Source organism: Neodiprion virginianus, chromosome 6, assembly GCF_021901495.1.
Source record: "Neodiprion virginianus isolate iyNeoVirg1 chromosome 6, iyNeoVirg1.1, whole genome shotgun sequence".
Taxonomy (NCBI): Eukaryota; Metazoa; Arthropoda; class Insecta; order Hymenoptera; family Diprionidae; genus Neodiprion; species Neodiprion virginianus.
This window is the reverse complement of record NC_060882.1, coordinates 23545412-23569501: the sequence shown is the minus strand read 5'-3', so window position 1 is coordinate 23569501 and position 24090 is coordinate 23545412. Positions and strand designations below refer to the sequence as shown.

Sequence of the window (24090 nt, the reverse complement as noted above, 5' to 3'; positions counted from 1 at the left end):
ACAGAGCGAACAGTAATCTTATTCACATGTGTGAATGTTCTTCGAGACTTACAAAAAAAAGAAGAAATTTGAAGGAAACAAACAATCTAAAATAAGTTACATAGAGGTACGCCAATATCACAAGTTTCTTGATTCAGTGTTTGAAATAATGCTCAAGTCTTCTCAAATCTGGTTAGTCGTAGCAAAGCTAGAATTAAATTAGTCGAGTGCATTGATTTACGGCGCAGACAAATAGTCTAACAGAGAAGTCTTATTAACGTCAAGCGAGACCGAAGGATGAATTGTTGTATTTGGTGGCGCCCAGAAGAGCGAATAATGTACAAAAGGCTTTCGAAATTTCTCCAAAGAACATTTACTACTGAGTTGCAATGACCCGATGATAATTAATTCGAATTACTGATGAATTGAATCGATGTTCTCCTGTGTTCTAAGTTATGTGTTGCTATTCGCGTAACTGCAGTGATTCAAAATTTCGTTCAAAATTCATCCTATGGAACTTTGATGCTGCAGCATCTAAGGAAATCGAAATACTTCAATCTTGTTCTCGCACCATAGCCGCGGTGAATCATAAAAATAGTTTCATTATTCCTGGAATCGTTTGGACTGTTTACAATAACGAGATATTCCTTATCTTGATGTGAGAAGACTTTCAACGCAGAGATAGGATCGATAAGCGTTATACTCCCTGAACAATCGTATAAGGTACACAGAAATATATGACCTGTTATGTAAGAGTATGATTGTATAACGGATTGAGAATAACAAAAGGTATTTTATCCGATGGTACTGTTCCGTAAATAACAGTTTTTTTTTTCTTAGACGTTCGTCACTTCTTATTTGCTTCATGAATAATTGACACATCGTTGTGGCTGAATATAGATAATAAATCTATTCCGAGTTTGTGTATATACAACGTACGTCGTTATTCTAGAGTGCAGATGAAATTTCTCTACGGCAATGCTGTCCACACACCACGGATACGACACAATTTTCAATGTTCCTGCTCGTATTTCTTTGTATAATTCAAAAACGAAGGCAATAAATTCATTTCCGTTTTCGCACAGAATAACTTATTAAGTATAGATTGTTGTAGAGATATTCATGAGAATTGAAAGCTAATATATTTCCTCCAGAACCGAATACCGAAAATTACAGTTACTTAAAAACTGGTTAAATCGTCACGACCTTTAGCAATGTGAGCCATCATGTTTCGGCTCATTGCAGTTTGCGAACTCCGGTGATAAGAATTTTTTGTCAATGTTGCCACTGTAAGTATCAATCCGCCGAGACATCACGTTCTCCATTGAATTTTGTAATGACTTCATTTACCAATGATTTGAAAAACGTGACCATGGATTAATCAGATCGGCCAAAAATTATCATAGCCTGTACCGAAGCCTTGACGCATAGGACATGAATTTCATGTTAATCAAAGGAAAAATTAAATAAGGTGACGTTGTGTGTAAGAATATAAAATTGTACTGTAATTATGTTTAGTAACTTAAGTAATTATAATAATTATAAAAATGAGCTCGAGCAATTGAATCATACTTTCATTTCGGCTCACCGGGTTCACCTTAAAGTCTCCCGGCCACCTGCCGAGTAAATGCCCGGATAGTAACTGGCTGATTTCTTCATGACCGTCAGCGGCATAGCTGGCAATACAGACATTGTGTGAGTCGGGCAATGGTACGGATTTGGGACGAAACAGCAACGTCGAGCGATATTAAGCATTATTAACAGTAGAAATGAAACGCGAGCGCCGTGCGCAGTTCGTGTTCCCCGATGCGCCGTCAAGATGGCAGCACAAGGCGGAGGAAACGTGCGTATGGCGATTCAATTCGCGTGTCAAATGTTACATCAACATGGCGTTCACGTTATGGACCTTGTTCGAAGCAACGCTGCTGTGTTTAAACGCGGTATGTGTTTTACACGAGGAGCGGTTTCTCGTCAAAAGTAAGTAGTCAATTAGCGGAAAAAAAGACGGCGTCACTCTCAACTTCGTATTAAATAATTCCATTCGACCTGACCCCGGCGTCTCGTATGACGTGTCAATTTCCTTCGTCTCTCTCACGATCGTATCGTGCATCTGTTATTTGCTCACGCCGTGCGTGAATTCATTCGCCGTTGATATTCGATTTTCGAATTAGTAGACGCGTGGCTTGTTTTCTTCGCTCTGAACGCGACGAAAAGCATCTGTAATGATATACGGTCGCATTTGAAGCGACCCAACCTCGAAACGTGCCGTTGTTGACATTGTTGAACGGACGCCATTTTTAATGTAAATTATTCCGCATGCGCAGTGGGATGGAGCGCGCAACAAAATATTCAAGGATTCGGTGAGCCGCCAACAATTAGATCCCAATTGTTGAATCTCGTTCGTTCCATCAGAACTGTAGCAAGGTGTAAGTATTATTGTGAAATGTGTACTTATCTGTGCAAATCGATTAGGGATTTAAGCCTGTATTCATACGAGAAATCGATGCTTCTGTTACAGTTCCACTGATATTTTTGAATATTTTAACAATCGTCGTCAAACTCGTGCTGGGATGAAGTTTATACATCGCGAACGAACCTGATACGATCAAACGAGTTTGAGAATCCACCGGACATGTGATGAATGTCCGTTAACGCTGTGCATATTTGAGGCTTACATCAAAGGACATGATTTACACGTGCCGTAAGATCATTGTAATTTTTTAAATAAAATGTAACATTTGTATTTATAATTTCGTCTTGTTATGTATTTTCCTTACTTGTGTTGTTCAACGATGTAAAAGGACGAATGTGGTTGGAGGTAGTATCGGATTGTTATGTCGTAATATCGTATTTTAAAGCATATCAATTTTTTACAAGGGAAAGAAGATTTTCGATTTCAAACCAACAGCAAAGTAGCGGACGGCTGAAAAAAGCCAATTTTTTTGACTCTTAGTAGTGCAAAACGATCATTATTGAAAAATGGTGAAACACGCAATTCTAAATTACCTGCATAAGCAAACAAGTTGAACTACACTAATATATTGAAATGCTTCCAAGCGGTAAATTTTGCTTACAATTTACAACAGCTTCGAGTAAATATCACAAGATTGGGCATATTCAGACTGTACGTTAGAATATTTCAAAGTTTATTAGTCGCCTGTAAAAAACCGAACATGTTTTGCCTGAATTTGGGGGATAATGATACCAAATATAAAATATTTGTACACTGTAACGTGTTCGGCTGATTTCTATCAGGCTGAAGTTTGTAACATTAATGTAATGATGCATATTTGGAAAAAGTTGTTATTTTACAACGTTAGGATGACTTGAAATTTAGTAAACTGTTAATACAGCATCAATAAACTCAGATTTTGTAAACTCAACTTCTTCAGGTATTCTAAAGGTACAAAATAGTAATTTTTGTTTCAACGTTTCGATACATTAACGTTATTAACTTTAGCTCGACGATTTTTCGCCGTGACCATATTAACGATGTTTTATTTGTAAAACGATTTTCCGTCCGAAGAAATTGAAAACGAGAATGAAAGGCAGAATCGTAGTTGAAAGTCTGAATGTTATTATTGGACCCTGTCTTGAATATATCATTTAATCCATCAAGGCACGTTTTGCTCGTTATTCAACTATAGTGTATAGTGCAACATATTTTTATGAACAACCCAGCAGATGCTGATCCGAATACAAAGCCAAGTTATATATACCTTCCACTTACATATACCTACGTTATAATAAAATGAAGAACTCTTACGAAATTTCACGCTTGGTCTTACTTTCAACAATCTTGACCGCGTCTCGATGGGGGGGGAGGGAGGGATCGAAACCTCACTTTCGTTCGGCAACGCCGCGTGAATTGGCCCAGAAACTGACGTCACTGCTACAATTGTGCCGAGAGTATTTCTACCGTGATAAATCCTGTCGCCTGGCTCTTCTTGATGGCAAACAATGAATGAGTAGACGAATTGAAAAAAATGTTAGTGCAGTATCTGTATCTGCGGTTGGTTTGATTTCATAAAAAATGCGGCATAAAAAGAACTGCTGGACTCGATGTTGCGTGTATAGAAGTAATTTATATCGTGTGAGAGAAAAAGGACTGGGTATATATTATATATATAGGGAACAGTTGGATTTCGTAAAGTAACGAAAGTAAACCGCGCGAACGACGATACGAGGAAAATGTTGAATGCCCAGATTTCAAAACTTGCGGATTCCCGCGCAACTGTTTCGTTGGGTAAATTTTTTTTGTTTTCCAGACAATGAGCCACCGGCTTGCTAATTGGTTTAATAAGAAACTAACCGAAGGCCCGAAGCCCAGTTCTGCCTCCGTGGGATCGAAAACGTGAAGTAATCAACTCGTTACTTGGGCATGATCGAGGCTGCACTCGCCTGCAGTCCGTGCGTTCTCCTTTCAGCAAGCATTTCCATTTTCTTAAGCAAGAAGCTGCACCGATCGGAGATTCAGGGTGTTGCTGCCCTTGCGTAAGACTTTTTAATAATAATAATTGCCTCTCACATCCATGCCTTCCCGTTTTCCGTCGTAATTCACGAACAACTTCCCCGCGGAGTTATTCAATGCGTTTAAAAACATGCGTGTGCATCACACGCGTGTACAGAACCGGAGAATTTCCCCATCACGAATCTATCACGTCACTCTGCCATTATCGGCGTCAAGAAACGGCCGGCCGCGTGTTCGTAACGATTTGAAATTCAAAATTCCGCGCAATTACGACTATCATACGCGAGGAGATTTCTCCGCAAGCGAAGCTGCTTTTGACACTGATCATTCGCCCTCCTTTTGCGGGCAAAACTTTGCATATTTGAACACATACGTAATGCGTATGTATATTTCGGTACGGGCGAGGGGAGATGAGAAATGAGCCTTGACTCGAGGCTGAAATATGGTGTAGGTAGGCAGGCGGACAAATGCGGCGAGTAACACGAGTGGCATGAACGTCGACAGCGCCCGAGGGCTAAAAATGAATCTGCGTGGGGTCTCGAAGGGTAATTACTGATTAACCAAGTATTACTCGTTATTCGAAAGCTGAAAATTCTTTGGCGTACGCGATGATTTCTCACGCTAGAATCCCCGGTTTTATCGTGGAAACTCGCCCCTGATTCAGCATCGCCTCGTATATCATCTCGGCGGAGGTGCCTCGCACTTTCTCACCTAAAAACTGTGCGGGTCCTCTTCCTCACTCGCGATCTGGTCCGAACTCGCTTACCTCTCGACTTCCGAATAAACCTCCACTTCAATTATATCCCAACTTTCGCATCGCATGTCTCACACCGGTAGGCACATATACCTGTTGGTACTTGCATTACGCTTGCGTAAGCGTATATACGTGTACACGCATTGTCCTTGCGCACCCAATTCCCATGGAAAAGGTGCAGCGAGATATACCAGGAAGAGAGATTGTAATTGATAGGAAGAAGAGAAAGAGCCGGATCTTGATTTCCGGTATCGTGTTTAGGTTCGGGGCGCAGTATCGTCACTTTTTAATTATCGTTGTAACTCGTACGCGGTGTCGCAATAATTATGTCGGCCGACGTATGCATGCATGGTTCTGCAATTTTAATTACCGCCGTGGGACGTGAGACGGTTGAAAAATAGTCCCGCGGCAATCGATGATACGCATGTATCGCGATGATATTTGAGATGTTGCGATTTCACGATTTCGGTCGACTTTCGAACTTTTAATGACGGGAAGATTTTTACTCGGTGGGGGGAAGAAGGAGACAACGGCTAATGTACCGTTGGAAAGCTCTTTCTCCGTTCCACATCCGTGGGAGTTAAACGTAAGTCCCATACCTCGATACTCCGCATCGGCGATGCCGGCTCGCGAATAGATATGAAAGTTTCCATCGGTGGGATATCGTCGTCCGGGCATTCCGGAGAAGATATCGATTCGGCCACGTAGCCGTATATTCGATAAATACACGGTATTACATCTGTGCGCAATGTATTTCAACTTTACGATCAGCAGCGTCTGAACAATTTACAATATTGGTGAATATCGCATGGCTTGGGGCAACGGGATCTCACTCGATCGTACAGTCGCAAGTGAAAGGAGAAAGGCAGTCCTTTCGAAAAATCTGAGCGTAATAAAAATAAGATGAAGATAAATAGAAAGAGAAAAACAAAGAGGAAAGAAGCCTTATCGCGATTGGCGAACTGGTTGTTTCGGGGTGGGAAACGGGGCCGAATGGGAAAGAGACAGCGTTTGTTTAACGGTGGCGACGTATTATTTTTATTTTTTTCTACAAAAAAAGCCTTTATACAGGTATAAAAAATGCGTAATATAATAAAGACGTTACAAATAATGTAAAAAAATATCGTACTCGCGTGTATTTCTCATACGTACAGTGTTTGTGTTCTCCTTTTTGTCTCAGGAGTGTTCGTGTGTATTTTGCATGTATATGTTTAACCGTCGTGTATTTCTGTGTATCAGGTGTGCACGTTCAGGTACGAGACTCAAATATTTCCGTGTGTCGGTTTGATGTTTTTTTTTTTCTCCACATTTGTATCTTCTGGCACTAAAAGTAAGTTCCAGTTTCTCGGAATGCCCAAAAGAATCTCGACCCAAACTTCTCCCCGTTTATAGCTAAAACTCTCGTGCTGTATTTACAGCGCGCAATTTGATAGAAAGCGCGAAATCGAGATCAAATTTTTATTCCGATCTCTCTTCTTGGATTTTCGGTGTCCTCGTCAAGAAGATAGGCTGATGTTCGGCCGTTGTGCGATTGTAATTATAAGGCAACAAGTTCGTCTGCGTCGATCAGGTCTCGGTACCGATATACGTATCTAGCTAGCGCGGTTCTTCGTCGGCTAGCTTCGGTCAATCCGCGAATGCTGGCGTCTGATATTATTCCAGGGCTGACGATCCTCCCCCAGCCTCCAAATCCTGCCCTGATGAAGCTACGACTGTTCAGTCTTCGTCAAGGCAGGACATAAAGTGCACAGTTTCGGTAATACTCGTACGCTTCGTTTTGTCGGTAAAACGCCGTTTCGTAATCGTTCTCCCCGGACTCGGTGCGCGGAATTCGTCGACGGTTGCCTCCGGTCTTCTTCTCTATTCTAGTTTTTCATAAATATCGCCTAGAAGGGGACGCCGTAGCTGCCGCTCGGCCTGCTCGGGGCCCCGTAGCTCGAGCTGGGTCCGCTTGGGTAGCCGCTGAAGCTGGGTCCGTGGGTGATCTGGTTGAACTGGGCGACCTGGATGGCCTGTCGGATTCCCTCGAGATCAACGCCGACGACGCGGGTCTGGTAGCTCGGGACTCCGTATTGCGGGCTGGGGACGCCGTATTGCGGAGACGGGGCGCCGTAGCTCGAGCTGGGCGCGTAACCGCTGCCTCCGAATCCGCCGCTCTGCTGGGACTGGAGTTCCTCCTTCAGGAGGATCTGCCGGATCTGCTCGAGCAGGGCTCCGTCGACGGAAGCGCCTTCGCTGGTCTGGTATCCGGTACCGACTTGAGTGTATCCGCCGCCGCCACCGCCGCCGCCTCCGTGTGAGTAGCCACCGCCGCCACCGCCTCCGTGGGAGTAGCTACCGCCGCCTCCGATCAGGCTGGGGCCGCTGTAGCTGTATCCCGAGGATACCGGGGGCTCAGCCAGAGCGAGCCCGGCTAGGGCCACAACCATGCACTGTAACAGAGGAAGAAAATGATGAGACGGGTATTTTCGGCTTTGTAGAAGCGGGGGGAACGCGGGGTAGAAGTTACGGGATGACCAGATTCCACGTTTCTCCGAGAGACGTACGGACGCGAGTCCTTGGTCTCTCGGAGAACGGTCTCTGTCTTCTTTTCAATTTGAGGATGACAATGCGACTAAAATTTCTACACAATCTACGCCCCGAATTCAGATCGCCCGAGGGTCTGACAAGGACGATGGATATATAGTTATTCCGATATCCCATAACTACTGCAACCGATTTTCGCGGCATCCAAGGTGCTATCAGTTGTAGTTACAGTCACTGTTTTTCTCGGCTTCGTAAGGGAATGAGTTGTTTCTTCGTTTTTTGTCTTTTTAATTTTATATCGTATCCTTGTCAGACACTCCAAGAATACAACCCGTCACGTTGTCGATACGTGTAACCGAGAGAGCGCGCACTGATCGTGTCAAGTTAAGAACTGAATTGAAAATTTCGTCCGACTCCCGTTTTTCGCACTTCATATACAGAGACTTTCGCTTATTTCGGTTTTGATTATTTATTATTCGTGATTTATTTATTATTTTCTTTCACTTTTCGCAGACCGAGACAACTCGAAGTGTGCAGAGTACGTAGCCGTATTATACGTATGTATATTATATCCCGACGGTAGGCCCAGGCTGGTGTTTCGTAGGTTTTTTCTCTTTCCTTACCGCGATCAATGGATTCATGTCGGCTTCTGCGATGCCGCCTCTTTCTGTGACTCTGTGGATGAGCCTACGCAACCTTTATACCCCCTTGACGAGCCGCTGGATACGTGGGGGGCCCCTTCCCCCCGAAGAAGCTACGCTGCCCTCTCTAGAGTGAGAGTATTTCTACAAGGAGGTGATCGTCCCTCCTCCGCGCTCGCCTGACTTCCCTTCGGCCTCGCGGGGCCCCGGGGCCCACCGGCTGTCCGCCGATCCCGCGGTTTATACCGTCGCGGCATAGCCGCGGACTTCCTCTCTGACAAACAAATTTTTTCCCTAATTATCTTCTCTCTTCTTTCCATACCGTTGCGCAAATCACTCGGCGTCGCTTCGGATCGTCGCCTAATCGACCCGAATCGGGTCCTGCGACCGGGCCGAGGCTGCGTCCTAGACCTCCACGGGGAACAGCTTCTCCTGCAGGTGCTCGCCGACGGCTCTACCTACTTGTAGCTGCGTTTTTCTATTCGTCCCAGGGTTCGCGCTATCGACGCATGTTGCGTCATCGACGAGCTGATCGCGTTTTCCCGTCAATTGGGATCAAGATGATTATCCGTCTGGAGCCTCGAGGCTCTGATCTGGATATCCGGTCAGGATCGTGACGCAGTTACGTTCGACGGATCGGATCGTATTTTTTAGTAAATTTTTACAGTTTTTCAATTCCGTTTTTACCAGTCTAGATCCAGTAGCAGTGTCGGCAGGACACCGCTTAGGAAAGACCTGCGAATCTGTGCCACTGGAAGGATCAAAGGTTACGCGTTACACTTGAATTAATTTAAACGAGTGACGAAACAAGCCGATTTCGACTCACGCCACGTGACACGCTCTGCTCGCGTCTCGAATTGCAGACGAGAGTTTAATATCTGCGGAATAGTAAGAAGACTGTGACGTTGAATTGTTGCTGCCGTGGCATGAATCTATAAAAAAATACGTTGGGCAATATTTGTTAGGTCCGTGATGCCGTTGTGCGTTTGCCGTCTCTCAAAATTTTATTAGATTCTATAACACGCAAGGCGAATGAAAAATAATCATCCGGAATAAAGAGAATTGTTAGTTCATATCCCCGTTAGGATAGCGACGTGATACTGGCTTTATTAGTCACAGTTAATTCTGTTCTTGCAACTCTTGAAGATTCCGGATTCAATTAACCTCTTTAACTTCAATTTTCTTCACTCTAACTTGTTAATTTCATGCAAATAGAACGCGCGAGGTGAATTTCGCTCGCAGGCTTAATTTGGAGACTGCGGTACAAGATGCACTGAATGATAAACCTGACATCAATTTCAGGATTTCCTTAACCCGCTCCCTAATCTCCTGTGGAATTTTCTTTGATCCTCGATTACACACGTGTTTACGAAACGAGTATTTCATTATCAAACACCGAGTTTCATCATAGGAAAGAACGGTACATGGTGGGTACGTAGAATGCGAGTCGCAGGATAGAATTCCATTATGACCGGTCTGATTAATTGCTGCTCGTAGACCTGAAGAATCGGATATTGAGCAAGGTGCATTCCTGGGACCAATTGCCCCCGACTCATTTTCAAGCGGAGAAACGGACGGCGCCAGTGATCCGCAACGAGGGGTCGACGGTTTGATTTTGGTAGAAAGGACGAGGTTAATGTCAAAGGTGAGACGGGAGTCGTCGTGAGCTATGTAGTGCGCTTAGGGAAATCAAACTCATAGTTATTCACTGGAATTTGACCTCGTTTCGCACAACTGGTGGATGCTCTATGGCCACGTCTCTTCACGGCCGGGCGAAATCTACTTTTCGCGAGGAATGCATAAACAAAAAGAATCGGAAACGAAAAAAAAGAACGATAAAAACCAGAGATAGAAATCCGTTAATAAGTCACAAGCTCAGGCGACTGCGTGACGCATCCTGATTCAACTTATTTCCATCTATAATTTTTGGAAGAATTCGATTCAAGGATTTCTCGGTTACAGAAATTTTCCGCAGAGAAAAACTTGGGTGAGACTGCTTATCGTTTCAGTTCGGAAATTTGGCGAGCAGCAGGGAAACGAACACTGGAATTACGGGCATCCGTGGGAAAACTTGAAAAGCATTTTGTGTAGGAATGGAAAGGTTTAATTGGCCTAATTACCACCGAGATTCCGCGCCTTCGATTCCAAATTGTTTTAGGCTCCTTTTACCAGGGATACACGTTGAACCAACCGTGCATCGCGATATCGTCACCGGAAGTAGCAGGGTAGAACAGAACTCGTTTCCCCATTGTGCCATTCGTGTCTGGCAGTGTTGTAGTTGATACAAGCGGGAACTCGTTCGCTTTCTTGGTATCAAATTATCATTCTAATTAAAATACACAGGATAGGTGTAGCGATTGAGGTAGGAACAACCATCGGGTAAATAAAAATGAATGAATTCACGAAAGCGTGACTAAATAATCACCAAAATTAATCTGACCCCCGATTTCTGACTTCAAGTTATAGCATCTGATTTGAATTATTCACTAATTTTCGACAGTTCGATTCAATCTCCGTCACACTTTATATATTTATTACTCTATGAAACGGAACGTTGACAAAACAACATTTGTGACTCAACTGTGTTCGGGAGGCAAAATATTTACTCAGTCAAGGCAGTAGCATAACCGTTTGCAAATATAACCAACGATACTCGGTACACAACGAAGTCACTTTTCACAGACACACTAAAGACTTGCCACTAATACGATTGAAGCTGCGCGTGTAGCATATTTCAGTATTCAAGAGTCCGAACTTATTCATATTCATGGATACGTAGATGTCTGTATATGCAAACAGATACACGCACGCATGACAACGCGTTCAAAAATCAGTGGCAAAATTAGTTTCGTAATAAGATTATGATTTTACTATGAGTACAGACATACCTCCCACGTGCCGATAAGAAATAACAATTTTTTATTTATTTATTTATTTTATTTTTTTGCCAAACCGTACGGTAATTAAAGAGTCATTTGATTTTAATTTCTCAAATTCCTTATAATTTCTCTTTTCAACGCAAGAACGAATCCGCACGTTGATAAGTTCAAAGCTTACCTTATAAATATTTCACCAAAGTTTGCGTTATAACGATATAAAATTTCGTTGATGAGAGAAACTTTTTGTGAGCGTATATCTTAAACGCGGTGTTTACTCAAAGAAATAAGAAAAAAAAAAAGGTAAGAAAAAAAAGAGTAAAAAACACTTTATTGCACCGTCGTTTTACTGCTAATGACGAAGCCCGGATCTATTTGCACGCTGAGAAGCCGAGGCGCAACTTGCGACTGAGTTACATGCAATCCACGACGCGTATAATCAGATTATAACACCGCACGCAACACGTAGAATTAATTGCTAACTATCATCATGAACGAATTGTCACGAATTCTTAATTGTCTATAAAAATGAAATTCTAGAGCGATTTCTTTATGCCCAAACTCAAGCATGCGATAACGAACCCAGTTTTCGTTAACCATCGTCCACCGTCGTATTAGAACAACGTTAAACGACGTGACATTTAATGTGACTTTTTGTGCTTACCTACTCCGTTTTATTTTCTTTATTTCATATCGCGATGATCTAAGTTCAACCTCGGGGCCGAACATGGTAGCAAGTGGTTCTGCAAAGTGGGCCAAGACGAAGCTCTTGACTTTTTGCTCCTTCATATTTATTTTGAAGAGATGATCGCAGACCTACGGGGATCGCGTCAATTTTTATCATTATTTTCTTGTTTCTTACTTCATGAAGGTTATACACGTTGTGTGAAAACGTTGCAGTGTATTTACAATCGCTGGTTGTATCCTATTGTAGCATCACCTGAACGCGTAACTTTCACCGAGTATATTGCTTGATTCCTCCAACGAAACGATTCCAGAACTACGACACGAGCTGCTGCATCGTCCGTTTCTCTTCCTATTGTGTTTTATTCGTGCGCGATTACCGTATAGTCCTTGATCCTGACATCATTGATTCTTAATTTTCTAAACTGCATCGACGCAGCCATACTATATTGCCGTAACGCAGCCGATCGTTGATGTCACAAATCGTTCGTTTTCCCGGATCGTTAAATCGGGACAACCTCATCACAGCTCGATTAACGAATAACGTCAGCTTATGTGGGTCAAGAAAAAGCGAAATTCATGAAGGTCCTCCTCGTCGCTGTCGCTAACCGGTGGTGGTCAGTCTGATCACTCCGCAGGTAACTAGCGGAGGTCCGAGACGGCCACATGATCTCCAATCGTCTGCGGCCTGAAGTCGTAACTGGTGAGAAATTGGGTCGCATGGTCTGCCTCTTCTCACCTTTCAACGGAAACGGTATAACAGAGTGTCCATGGCGAATCAGCCTGCAAGTGTAGGCACCTGTTCCATGGAGATGAAGCAGAACCATACCGCGTACCGTGTCGAAGCGTTGGCGAAGTATAAATTTTTGGTGAGAAAGTTATACGTTGCATATTGATATAATGCATTAACGCGGCACTTGACCACGACTCTCAATGGGCTTGATCCGACGATCGTTCGAAACCCAGTTTTCGATGATAAGTATGGATAACATCAGAAGAGTCGATCATTAAAGAGATTGGCTCCGATGTATAATTAGGCTCGAGAGATCACAAGCAATCTTCTTTTTATTCGCCTATAGCAGGATAAAAGGAAAAAAGATGACTCTCTCCCTCTCTCTCTGCCGGACTCGTAAAAGATGCACGCAGTCGTCCGAGATCTCAGAGATGTAAACGAATGCAGTTATAATGCAGTACCCTCCGCCTAGGCATGGCGAGTAGACGAGAGTTGTTTGCGAAGAAGTATACTTACGTAACGCCGGTACTGGCCACTCTAATAAAGAACGCACTTTTAGAACGCACTAACAGCGAAGAAGTGCAACGGTACAGTTACCCGTACATATATATAAATATATATATATATAAATATATATATGCGTTAGGAAAGAAGCTTGCAGTATATCGAGTTTAAATCGAACATGCACTCGAGGTCTTGTTCCACCTGAGACAATTTCGATTACGCTTAACGGGGCATCAACTTTGCGAAACTATAACGCATACTGTTCTCTCACTTTTTACTTCCTGATCGAAAGTGAGTTACGTGAGATGAGGCAGCACTGTATCCAATCATCTAGTCTAGTCCAGCGTGCCCCTACACCTTAGGTACCGCGCATCTTTCCTGAACAAGAAACGTGGGCTGCATGCTCGGCCCGTAACGGCGAAGAAGTGTTGCCATCAGGAAGAGAAATACTCGAACCGTCATTGTACCATCCTCGATGCGTCGCTTCCGCGTGTTTACCTTATACCTGCAGTAATCACCATATACCTAAAAGAAACCGGTCATCTATCCTTCGGACGGACAATTGCATGGTGTGGTAAATGGATAGTTCTGGTTGCCTTCGTTGCGCGATGATGGTAATGACGACCATACGGTCTTCACAGCACTGGAGGCAACGGTGATGCTCGAGAAGGCTTTCGGTCAACGTTGTGATCATCGTAAGGCTTGAATACAGTGGTCGCATCGTTCGCCACGAACTCGAGGAGTTTTGTCCAATTTTGTCTCCACTGTGGTCCGTCTATTAACCGATTCTCGTGAACTATCGACAGGTGTTTTCAGGCATTTTCACGAGATGAGTGTAAGATTTGTCGTCGCGAGATCCTTGTGATTGTTACATTTTCACCAACCATGCTGCTGCAGAATAAACGGACTCGGTAGCGCAGGTCACCGAGTACTCTCGATTGACCGACTGACCAGATGAGTCAAGACATAAAACTTTCACATGCACGTACAGCGTCGGGTGTTCACGGTTCCGGAAACGTCCTACTGGTTTAAGAATCGTATTTAATAATTCTGGATCTCGTCGAACAATTGTCCCAGCAGCACGACTCTTGTTAACAACAAAGTTTAGTTGTGCAAATTGTTATTCCGATAGTACGATAGTGTTAAAGCTCTGGCTTACATCACTTTCCGTCGCCACTATTGCGTATATCATTGGTCATTTGTGACACTAAAGTTCTATTTCTTGTAACGGCGATTCAGTTTGTTTTCATAATTTTAATAGCGAAATGGAATCTTCAGAATGTCTTGAATAAGAATATCCAAACGTAAAAGATTCCCTTTGCAAGTGTAGACCAGAGGGTTGAAAATTCGTTGTTTGTAAATTAGTTCCCCCAAAAAAGATATTGTAGCCGATAATGTTGCGTTATTCGAATTACATATTTGCAACGGAAAAACGGTACAACAAAGATTGTAGAAAAGCTTGCAACAATCATCCAGCAAAACTCCGAGATTCGGTACTTTCTAAAATCGATATTCACATGAAAATAAAACTGAAAAAGTAAAATATCAGAACCATCGACGCGAAAGACGATCGTGGAAGAAAGGCAAGGACATGTAACAACTTAAGACTCGAAGAGCTGAAAATAAACAAAGTAGCGAGGAAAGAAATGTTTGTCAGTCGTCGCACGACGTCAAACGACGAAAGATATTACATGGTAGGAACACGGCTGACGAGTTTAAGAATAGCAGGTATTAAATTAGCGTCGACTGCCTCAACAATAACCGCAATTGTAGGGAATGATTTACGTCCATGTCCCCCTATGCCGTGCATGCGGTGAGCTACACTGATGCATTCAAGCCGCTGAAGCAATTGCACGAGTATTACGGCCGAGCTTGTAGCTGCGCATGCTAAACTCCCGCAATACAATCGACAACGTCTTTCCCGTACCTACAACGAAGAAGGGACGACGTGCGAGTTGAAATCGCCGAAAATTTCAGCAAATTATACGAAGATCGGCTCATAGTTGTAGGAGACGGGGTCTTCCCAGTGCGAATAAAAAACTGACCGTCGCTGTAAATTCCGGCAGAGATCCGTGCGTGCGTGCACAGATGGACTCGAAGTCGGCACACAACGACGAGCACGCGTGAATGCACGTGCATACGTCGGAGATAGATCAGGGATCCAGAGAAGTCCGGAGAGGCCTGGGGCATACTTTCGCTTGACCGCGCGGTCGAATCTCGCTTCGTAATCCTCGGCTGCACTCTTGCCCTCCCTTCAGTCTTCGCCAATTATTACTGATTCTCGGCCGCTGATCACCCGCCGTCGATGGGAGCACAAAGTCGGAAGTATGCTGCAGGACTTCGGCCATGTCGAGTCGACGACGTCGATCCTCGCTCTTGGTACGGATGAGGCTCAAGGAGCGAAAGTCTCTGGAAATTGGAAGATCTCCGCAGCTTGGTGCTGCACGACGGTAGAGTATCGCGCCATAGAAGGCGGCTGCAGTGCAGAGTTATGGAAGTGGACCGAGGAGAAGAGGCGATGGAAAAAAGAAAAAAAAAAAATACAAGTGGCGCGAGGCCTTCTCGAAACTTTTCTTCTTCTTCTTCTTCTTCTTCTTCTTCTTCTTCTTCTTCATCGATGCGACCTCGAAGTCTCGCGTTAATTTTACCAGTTAGTAAAAATTACGTATCTAAGTATAGTTTCGAATCAGATTCACACTCGGGATGTCGCGAACTGAAAGTATGAATGTCTCGCAAGGTGTTTCTTTGCCTGTTACTTCATATGCATGGGTATACAACGTCGTTTCTATGAGTAATTACCAAGAGCAATGGGGGGTCGGTTTGGATTCGTTTGGATCACCTAACATGGAAAGTACGTTCTACATTTCAGCGCTTGAGTACGAATGCATCCGTGCATTCGTGCACACATCGATGCGAGTATAAACCGTCTGTATGTTCGTTGAGCGTTTAAAGTGGTTCAATTTGCCGAGGTGAACATCTGACGCGACTTTGCCATTCCGCCAATTGTCTCGTATCCACAAACGTTTGGTCTTTTTTCATTCGTTACGTAACGCGATCGCCAACGATTCTCATGTCGGGGACGCAGATTATGAGGATGATTTCAGCATTGCCTCACTTTTACGCACAGCGTAGATCACGTGGTGTAACAATATATTGATAAAATTTTGTCCTCGACCCGGACTTCTTGCGTGCAGGCCTCGACCTAGAGATTAAAAGCTCTCGCTCAAGGTCAAATATCCGAGATACCGCGCCGGCACGATTACAGCATTGCGTGTAACCTAAGAACTTGGACCTTTCGTTAAAATTACACTTTTAGGCTGGCGGGAATGCTAACGTTAGGCACATGAGCAAACAAACTGTTACCGAATCGAGTGAGTCACTGACCCATGAGAAACGCAATGACCACGAAGATTAGATTTGCAAATAAACAGAGATGATAACGTTTCTTAACATTCACTTAAAATTCTTGCTTACGCTTAGTTTCATCTTTACATGACCTTGAATATCGTTTTTATGTAAGAAATGCTTTCGGTTTGGGCTCTAACTCCTAAAGCCAACGTAGCGTACGGAATCTTCCACAGGCACGTTATCTGGGGAATTAGCTGATGCCACTGCAGGAGTTTCAGGATAAACAAACCGCACGACAATTTGTAGGCTAACCGTTTACGGATGTTTACTTCAGCATACGTCCTCTTTACCCCTATGAAATTCTTCCAGTATTATCCCAAATTAGAAGTGTGTTACCACACAGGGGTTTTCGCGAATACGCAGCAGGAATGTTTATGGATTCGCTCGAACGGGTGTTTCGTGCCTTTCGACGCTCGCTTTCTGGAACAGCTGTCCATCAGGGTAGAGCAGCTTATGGTGCCAGTGAAACACTGACGAAATTAGCACATCGTTACACCAAGTCTTTGTGGTCCATGAGGTTTTTAATTCACTGATCTCATGACCAAGGTTGTGTCGGTATGTGCGGACTTGCACGTCGCATACTAAATGTCCTTGTGATTAACCGCCATTAACACAGCGGCGTTGCGCAATACTCGAATCGAGAGAAAAGAAAGTCTGTAATTTCGTCTCAATGATTATCCATTCGACATTCGCCAACAATTTGTTGCTCTCGAGTGAAAAAAGGCATTAAAATAGCTTACGGCGCACCTTCGCGTTTATCGCGAACTTTTGGACCGCTCTTTTCGCCCGAGTCCTCAACCGTAACCATATGGATCTCACTGGTACGGAACGATGGGAATATGCGAAGTGCCAATCGGGCTTGGACCTTATATCTTGAAATAATAAAACTTGTGTGGATTACACAATTGTTCTCCAACGCTTCTCGTACAGTTTCGTTTTTTCAGAAGCAGTGCACACAAAATTCACGATCCTTTTTTAAGAACTGTTCTACGAATCTTGATTTTCAGAATTAAAATGAAATTTTTATCCAAAATTTCATCAAGTTTTAATGTTTCGTAAATTAAATTGGACCGGGACCATTTTTTAAAGTAATGGCAATTTATCCAAACACCTGCCGCACGAATCTTCGTGAAATTACCGAGTCATTACCTCTGTAATAAACATCTCTCCATCTCTATGTGCAATAAAAGCTGAATACAAGCCTGAGAATTTTTTTTTTTCATCTTCCACTTCTGTTTTTCTTTGGAGACCATTTATTACCTCAATTTATGATGAGTGTTCCTCACGTCGTTTTCCGGTTTCACACGCGCAAGCGTTCGATGTGATCTTTACGTCGATTTGCAGTGAAAAGATTCAGGACGAGGACATCTTGAGATCCGCCCCTCGATATGAAAGAATGTCGCGATCACGTTCGCGTGTATTCCGAGATCCAGCACTCGTCTGATCGAGTCGGTAATCCGTTAGTTGGTGCGACTCGATGTCTTTGCCTGCGGGCCATAGTGGTTTTAAAGTCATCAACGATGAACACTTCAGATTGTGCAACAAATTAAATGGATAGATGCGGCATCTGCTCCCGTTGTCGTAACAAATTTTTACGTAATCGTATCGAGCCACTAAGTATTACCGCCAGTCCTATGTCGGTAGCTTGATTATTCGACCGATGTTCGTTTCCTTCGAAATTGAAAAGTCTAACATTTGCGACATAAATTTCTTACAGAATGTAACAAGATAATTCATCTGAGAAGTAAAATTTTTCGCAACAAAACTGTAGTCACTTAAAGACTGCAATTCAAGTGCAAGTTGCACAAACTTAAAACAGACGTGAGACACGTTTACTCTCTCCTTTCAAGTCAATGTAGTGAAACTTAAAAATTTCAAGGCGATGCATAGAAATTACTCACTTTGTTGAATTGCACTTTTGATCTCGGTGGACTTTCGCCTAGAAAATGTGTTTGCACGATAAATTACTAATCGTAGAGTAGAAAAGATAATCCTCATATATTGCGTAACAAAATGATATCGCTTAGATATAATTTGGTTTGAACATAATCGTCAGGATAAAACTTATTGTCGGTATAAAAATTAAATCCTCGTCTGTTCGTGATTTTCAATAAGTTTCTGAAAACAACGTCTAACCAGTTTGACCAAACTCACGGTATTCGAATTACGAAAGTACTCCAGCATCATCAGCCTCAGAGGTTGAAACGACCTTGCATGGAACTGTTACTGGAACGTATTTCTTACAAATGGACCGGTTGGTGTCTGAATGGTGACCTTCGTCCAGAATTTTCATCCTCTCCGGCGGAGAACTCGGTCCGAAACTTCTCCGTCAATGCATTTGAACCGAACGTTCCTTGATCTCCGTTTATTTACTCTTAGATAGATGGATTACTGATCCGTGAGGAGTTTTAGCCCAAGATCACTTCGGTAAGCCGGATGAAGCTGTTCGTCGGGATTGGGTATCGGCTATCGGCTGTAATTGCTCTAGATCAAAGGATAGCCCATCGGCTCTAACGAGCTCGTAAATTCACCGGATGATCGACTAATTGTGAGAGTCATAACGCTGTACGTATCGATGAGGCGAATGCGCGGTGAATTCCCAGTTTTCGATTCAACTTTCCGTTTTGCTTATTAGGAATTGAAATCCACCATTAATTATTCAAATATTTTATTTCATATGTTGTTTGTTCGTCCTCGATGCGCATTCCTTACACGTATAAACGCACTAAGCATATAAACAGGCACGAAAATTGTAGGCAGTAAAAGCCAACGCTGCTGGGAACGTCTGTCTTTCATACTTCAGTCAGTAACTTGAAACTATGCTCCGGATTATAATGCAAGCGTAAATTATGGGGTACGAGAACGGGCTCTGCCACGCATAATTATCTCCTTGCTTGTAAATGTCAGAAGAAGATTTCCGGTAGGAGAAAAAGTACGTCGAACACGCTACTGAAATAAAATTAAAACGAATAAACGTTTCATCTTCAGGACGAAACCGTTTCGGTATTCTAGCCGAAGAATATATATTCTATGACTGGCTCAATTGGCCGTCGCTGCATTGTAAAGATACACGTTTGATATTACAGATGGAAATGAATGCTCATAAAATTTCGATGAATTATATTAGCGTGGCATAACGTCGTTGCTCAACAACTAAAATGCTATACATGTATACGTTATGTCATAATACCAATTCGTTTGGAATTCCTTGGTTATGCAGGTTGTCGGAGTATAGCTTCGATGCGACTGAACTTAATGGAAAAAACACACATGTCTTGGTCCTCGACGACGGCATTTCGGTCCGGCCTTTCGATTGCAATAGCTTATATGTATATTTACAGCGATTGAAACCTCCGACTTGATAGCTTCACGATCATCAATGCCACATTCAATTGCCTCCTGCCGGCAACACTTTCCAGTCGTTAAGTTCGATATAGTGTTCAATTCGCACATCGATAATTTGGCATCTAGTCAGGCCTGAGGGTTTGTTAATGATCTCCCATTGGCGGTATCCTTACCACATTAGACCCAAGACAATTGAATCGTCAGAGGTAAAAACACTTCGTGAAAATGTTTTTTTCCGAAACGAAAAACATTTAGTCGACAAAATACCTTTTGGACTCTAAAGATAGGGAATGAAAAATACATTTGCTTTAGTCAGGAACGAACGGCTCGCCGCAATTTGCTGGACGCTGCGTCGGTCGCTAATTTGTTCTGGTCTCGAAAAGGGGCGTTGGAATCGGTGAATCCCAGCAATGTAACCGATCAGTTAATACATATTTATTACATGGCCGGTAGAATCGGTGCGAGAACGAGTTGACGACCTGAGCCGGCTCTCTCACGGCTAGTCCATTTCCGCTAGTGAAAGGTACATGTATACGTAAACAAGTGAATAGTTTCATCGTCCAGCTAGTTGTGCAGTAAGTAAACTGCAAGGAGCAACGAGCCCCGCAAGCATCTTCAGGCTCGACGGCTATTCTGCATACCGCTATTAAGTACACCTGGACATCCAGCTTTATTCTGGAAAAACTTGTTCTTGCCTCATACAAAAATTACACACAGGCCAAGCCGTCATTCGACCAGTTTTCCTAACCAGGTTGCATAATGATTGTTTACCTTTCATCGTGAATAGCATAACCGCGAGTTTTGAGATCGTCGATATTCTAACTGGAGATGAAAATTTATTAAATCTTATGAAATCCGAACGACGGCCTTGATTCAGACCTCGCGTAATGTGCCGCGGAGGATAGTTGGTTATATCTTCGTTACGTGTCGATGACATTTCACCTGCGGATCCCTGAACGCGATTTCTTTTTATCGGAATAGTAAGGATGGATCTTCAATCTATACATCTATATTATAATTATATAGCCTTACATCTATATTTTAATTGATTATCGCCAAGGCTCGAGCGTCGCGTTCCTCAGAAACTCTTCGTAATAAATATTGATTGGCAATTAGGCGCGTGGAAATGACTTGAAAATTTTCATCGTATTATATATAAAGTTTGTATTTAAGCATCCCGAAAGTATAATCACAAGTCCGATTCACCGGCGATAAATTATTAACACAGTTTTATCCTTTCTCCGTGTTTTCAAAGAGGCAAAATTTATTCGAAGAAAGAATAAACAGTTTTTATTCATCGAGCGAAATCATTCAAATACTCTCGCGCATCTAGAAACTGGCGCTAATTTGGCTTTCTGCGCTCGTAAACTCGCTACTCGGAGTACAGCTGTGTAAGTTGTTCAGACCGATTACCGTACGCTCACCAACTTCCCGGTGCACTTTATCGGTACACTTTCTTCGAACCCGTGCTGGATCGACCTTTGCCAAGGATCGCTAAAGTTTCACCTGCGCGTAAACGAGACTCGGTAGCCGCACGGCGATGATGTTAGCTTGCACCATTGGCGATTTGACTCGCGGATGTTTATCCGTAACGTTCCTATTTCGCAAGATATTACTTTAAGGCCCGAACAAGGCGTCCGTGTTAAAAGAAACGCTCAAAACCGATTTCCACACCAATTTGTTCTATTATACATCCCGCAGCACTCGCGTTGCCTGCGACGTAACCACGAATTACACTTTATATACAACGTACGCCTATATCGTGATTATCGCACCTTCGTCTCCTCGCGTGCATCTAACTCTTTAACGACGTGCCAAGGTAAACGTATCTTCTTATTTTCGAGGCCATTCTTACGCATATCTCGACCCATGTTACGAATAGCGGGACCCTGCGCAGCGCCTTGACGTGCGTAGCTTGATAGAGAGAGAGAGAGAAAAAAATAAAGATATTCTCACCTATCAACGGTAATTCTACGTCTTGGTGTCTTTTTTTCAACGTCCAGAACCCTGTAACATCGAATCGTACAAGTTCAATTATCATAAATTTAGTCTCAGACATAAAAAGAATTAAACGCAGAGAAGAAGTGGCGGTTATACATCAGCAGCGACCATCGCGAAGATTTTAGCATTCTTTAATTATGCCTTTTACTTAACATCGTGTGAATTAATAAGTTTCCTGCGGCCGCGTCGGCGGGGATCATCGTCGCAGGGAAGATAGACGCCGACAGAGAAAGTATCGGATCTACGGATTAAGGTACCAACTAAGGAATCGCGTATTTTTTTGCGGTATATTCACTTCTCGAAAGTCTTCCCCCCTCCCCCCTGTCCCTATATACGTAACGAAGAAGGCTTGCACGTATGGCCGGTAGCGCGACTGAACACCAAGGAAACGAATATTTTGAGCCCGTGATACAGGACGCCGAATGTGCTCCCCTCTCTCTAACAAATCTGTTCTGTACGTAGGTAGTGGCCGAAAGTTCGACGCCTTACATTCTCCGGATGCAGGTCATTTTTCTTGATTCCTATCCGCTCAAGAATGGATAATAATTCTATACCCCGAGGTGATTCGGCGACTGCAGCAACCAATTAATAGCTTGTATTTTTGAGGGACTAGCGTGTTTGAAGGTAATTTTTCGTTATTTTTTATATATCCTACCACGCACCGTGATTATAGTATTTCACGGTAATCTTTTCCAGTATAATTGGGTAAAAGTTGGGATATGGGGAGCCTCCTTGTTTGTATTTGAACCCAGTTCAAGTAACAACGATTTTGTGATGCACGGACCGATTGTGGGTTGTTGATTAAGAACTTCGTATAATTGACATCCTCGTCAAAAAAATAAAAATAAAACGAAAAGAAACCGCTGCAATAAATTTAGAAGTTTCTCGCTAAACCAGTGCCGTCCAAATTCTGCGTAATTATACTTGGGAGTAATGTTGAACCGTTCATATTGGTAAAAGTATCGTCTATGAATGGTACAGGTTTGTGAAACGTGCCAGTATTCTATAATGTTCACTTAGCCAGTCATTTTTGCGTCTCGTCGTATAATCTTTTCACGTTGAACTCTCTACGGTTTCGGAAACCGAACATCGAAATCAAGCATGATTTTAAGCTTCTATGCTGCCTGCTGATTCTTTTACATATTTTCGGCCAAGTTTCACTCGTCGTGTAGAACTGACCCAGCTCGTTGACGTATCGAAATAATTTCACGTTGAAAGCGAAGAGGGTAATTGACCGGAGGAGAAGTGTGAATATAAATTTGTCGAAAGGTGGTAAAAAAAATAAAAAATTTAATTAAAAACAAATAGAGGAAAGTGCGGTGGAGGATTAAATTGGGTGATTATAAATTACACGGGTTGCACCTATAATTAACCTGTTAGAATGAACGACGAATAAAATAAGCTTCTCGAAGTATTTGAAACTATTACTAGACACTATACCAGATTTCTACCGGGATCAGAGCCATCGAGACATCGGACATTAGACATCCCGGCTACTTTCTAGCGTATAGCAAACGAGGAAATCAATTGACCCGATGAATAGACCAAGCACATCTCCACGTCACGATTATATATGAGCTGGAAATGTATGTACATTATATTATGTACATTTATACCGATATCGAGCCTTAAGCGCAGATATAGATAGTCGGTGACTGCCGACGCTCGTTTTACAAAGCAGAATTTAATGAAAAATGAAATCGGGAAGGAAATCGCGTAGGCGAATCACGCTCGTGTTTTGTAATTCTAATACTACAAATTTCCAAACCGTGTATTTCACGTCATTTCGATGCCGAACACCGCGCACCGACGCAGTTATGACGACACAGTTTACCGCCTCCTAGCGCAACAATTGATCAATGGCAAACAGCTAGCTAGGACAGGTCTTTTATCACCGACAACACCATTCTCATTTATAATAAACTTTACCGGTATAAGCTTGTGTCGCAATTACAGGCACCCACCGTTAGTCGAAAGTATTTCTCTTTAGTTTCGGACAATTTATTGCTAAGGTGTTTAATTTTTTTTTTGTTGTACATTATTCACCATTAGAAGCAGACAATTAAATCGAAGAACCAAGTGATAACAATAATTCCTCACGCGTTTTAATCAGGAGGAAAAAAATACGTTACATAGCTTTGCCTTTTGGCTTTTGGACCCGAGATGCT

General features: G+C 42.9%; 2 protein-coding genes across 2 annotated transcripts; one reads left to right on the top strand and one right to left on the bottom strand.

Moving 5' to 3' along the window:
* The first annotated feature begins 1798 nt into the window (after nucleotides 1–1798).
* Nucleotides 1799–2729, top strand: LOC124308138 (immediate early response 3-interacting protein 1). The gene is made up of 3 exons (XM_046770533.1): nucleotides 1799–1956; nucleotides 2304–2405; nucleotides 2498–2729. The coding sequence occupies exons 1-3, from the start codon at nucleotides 1866–1868 to the stop codon at nucleotides 2551–2553; spliced, it is 249 nt and encodes an 82-aa protein (XP_046626489.1). The 5' UTR covers nucleotides 1799–1865; the 3' UTR covers nucleotides 2554–2729.
* A 3706-nt stretch (nucleotides 2730–6435) lies between these two features.
* Nucleotides 6436–8507, bottom strand: LOC124308136 (homeobox protein Hox-D11). Its single transcript, XM_046770531.1, has 2 exons — nucleotides 8354–8507; nucleotides 6436–7636 (listed from the first exon to the last, which is right to left on the bottom strand). The coding sequence occupies exons 1-2, from the start codon at nucleotides 8369–8371 to the stop codon at nucleotides 7091–7093; spliced, it is 564 nt and encodes a 187-aa protein (XP_046626487.1). The 5' UTR covers nucleotides 8372–8507; the 3' UTR covers nucleotides 6436–7090.
* Between the last annotated feature and the right edge of the window lie 15583 nt (nucleotides 8508–24090).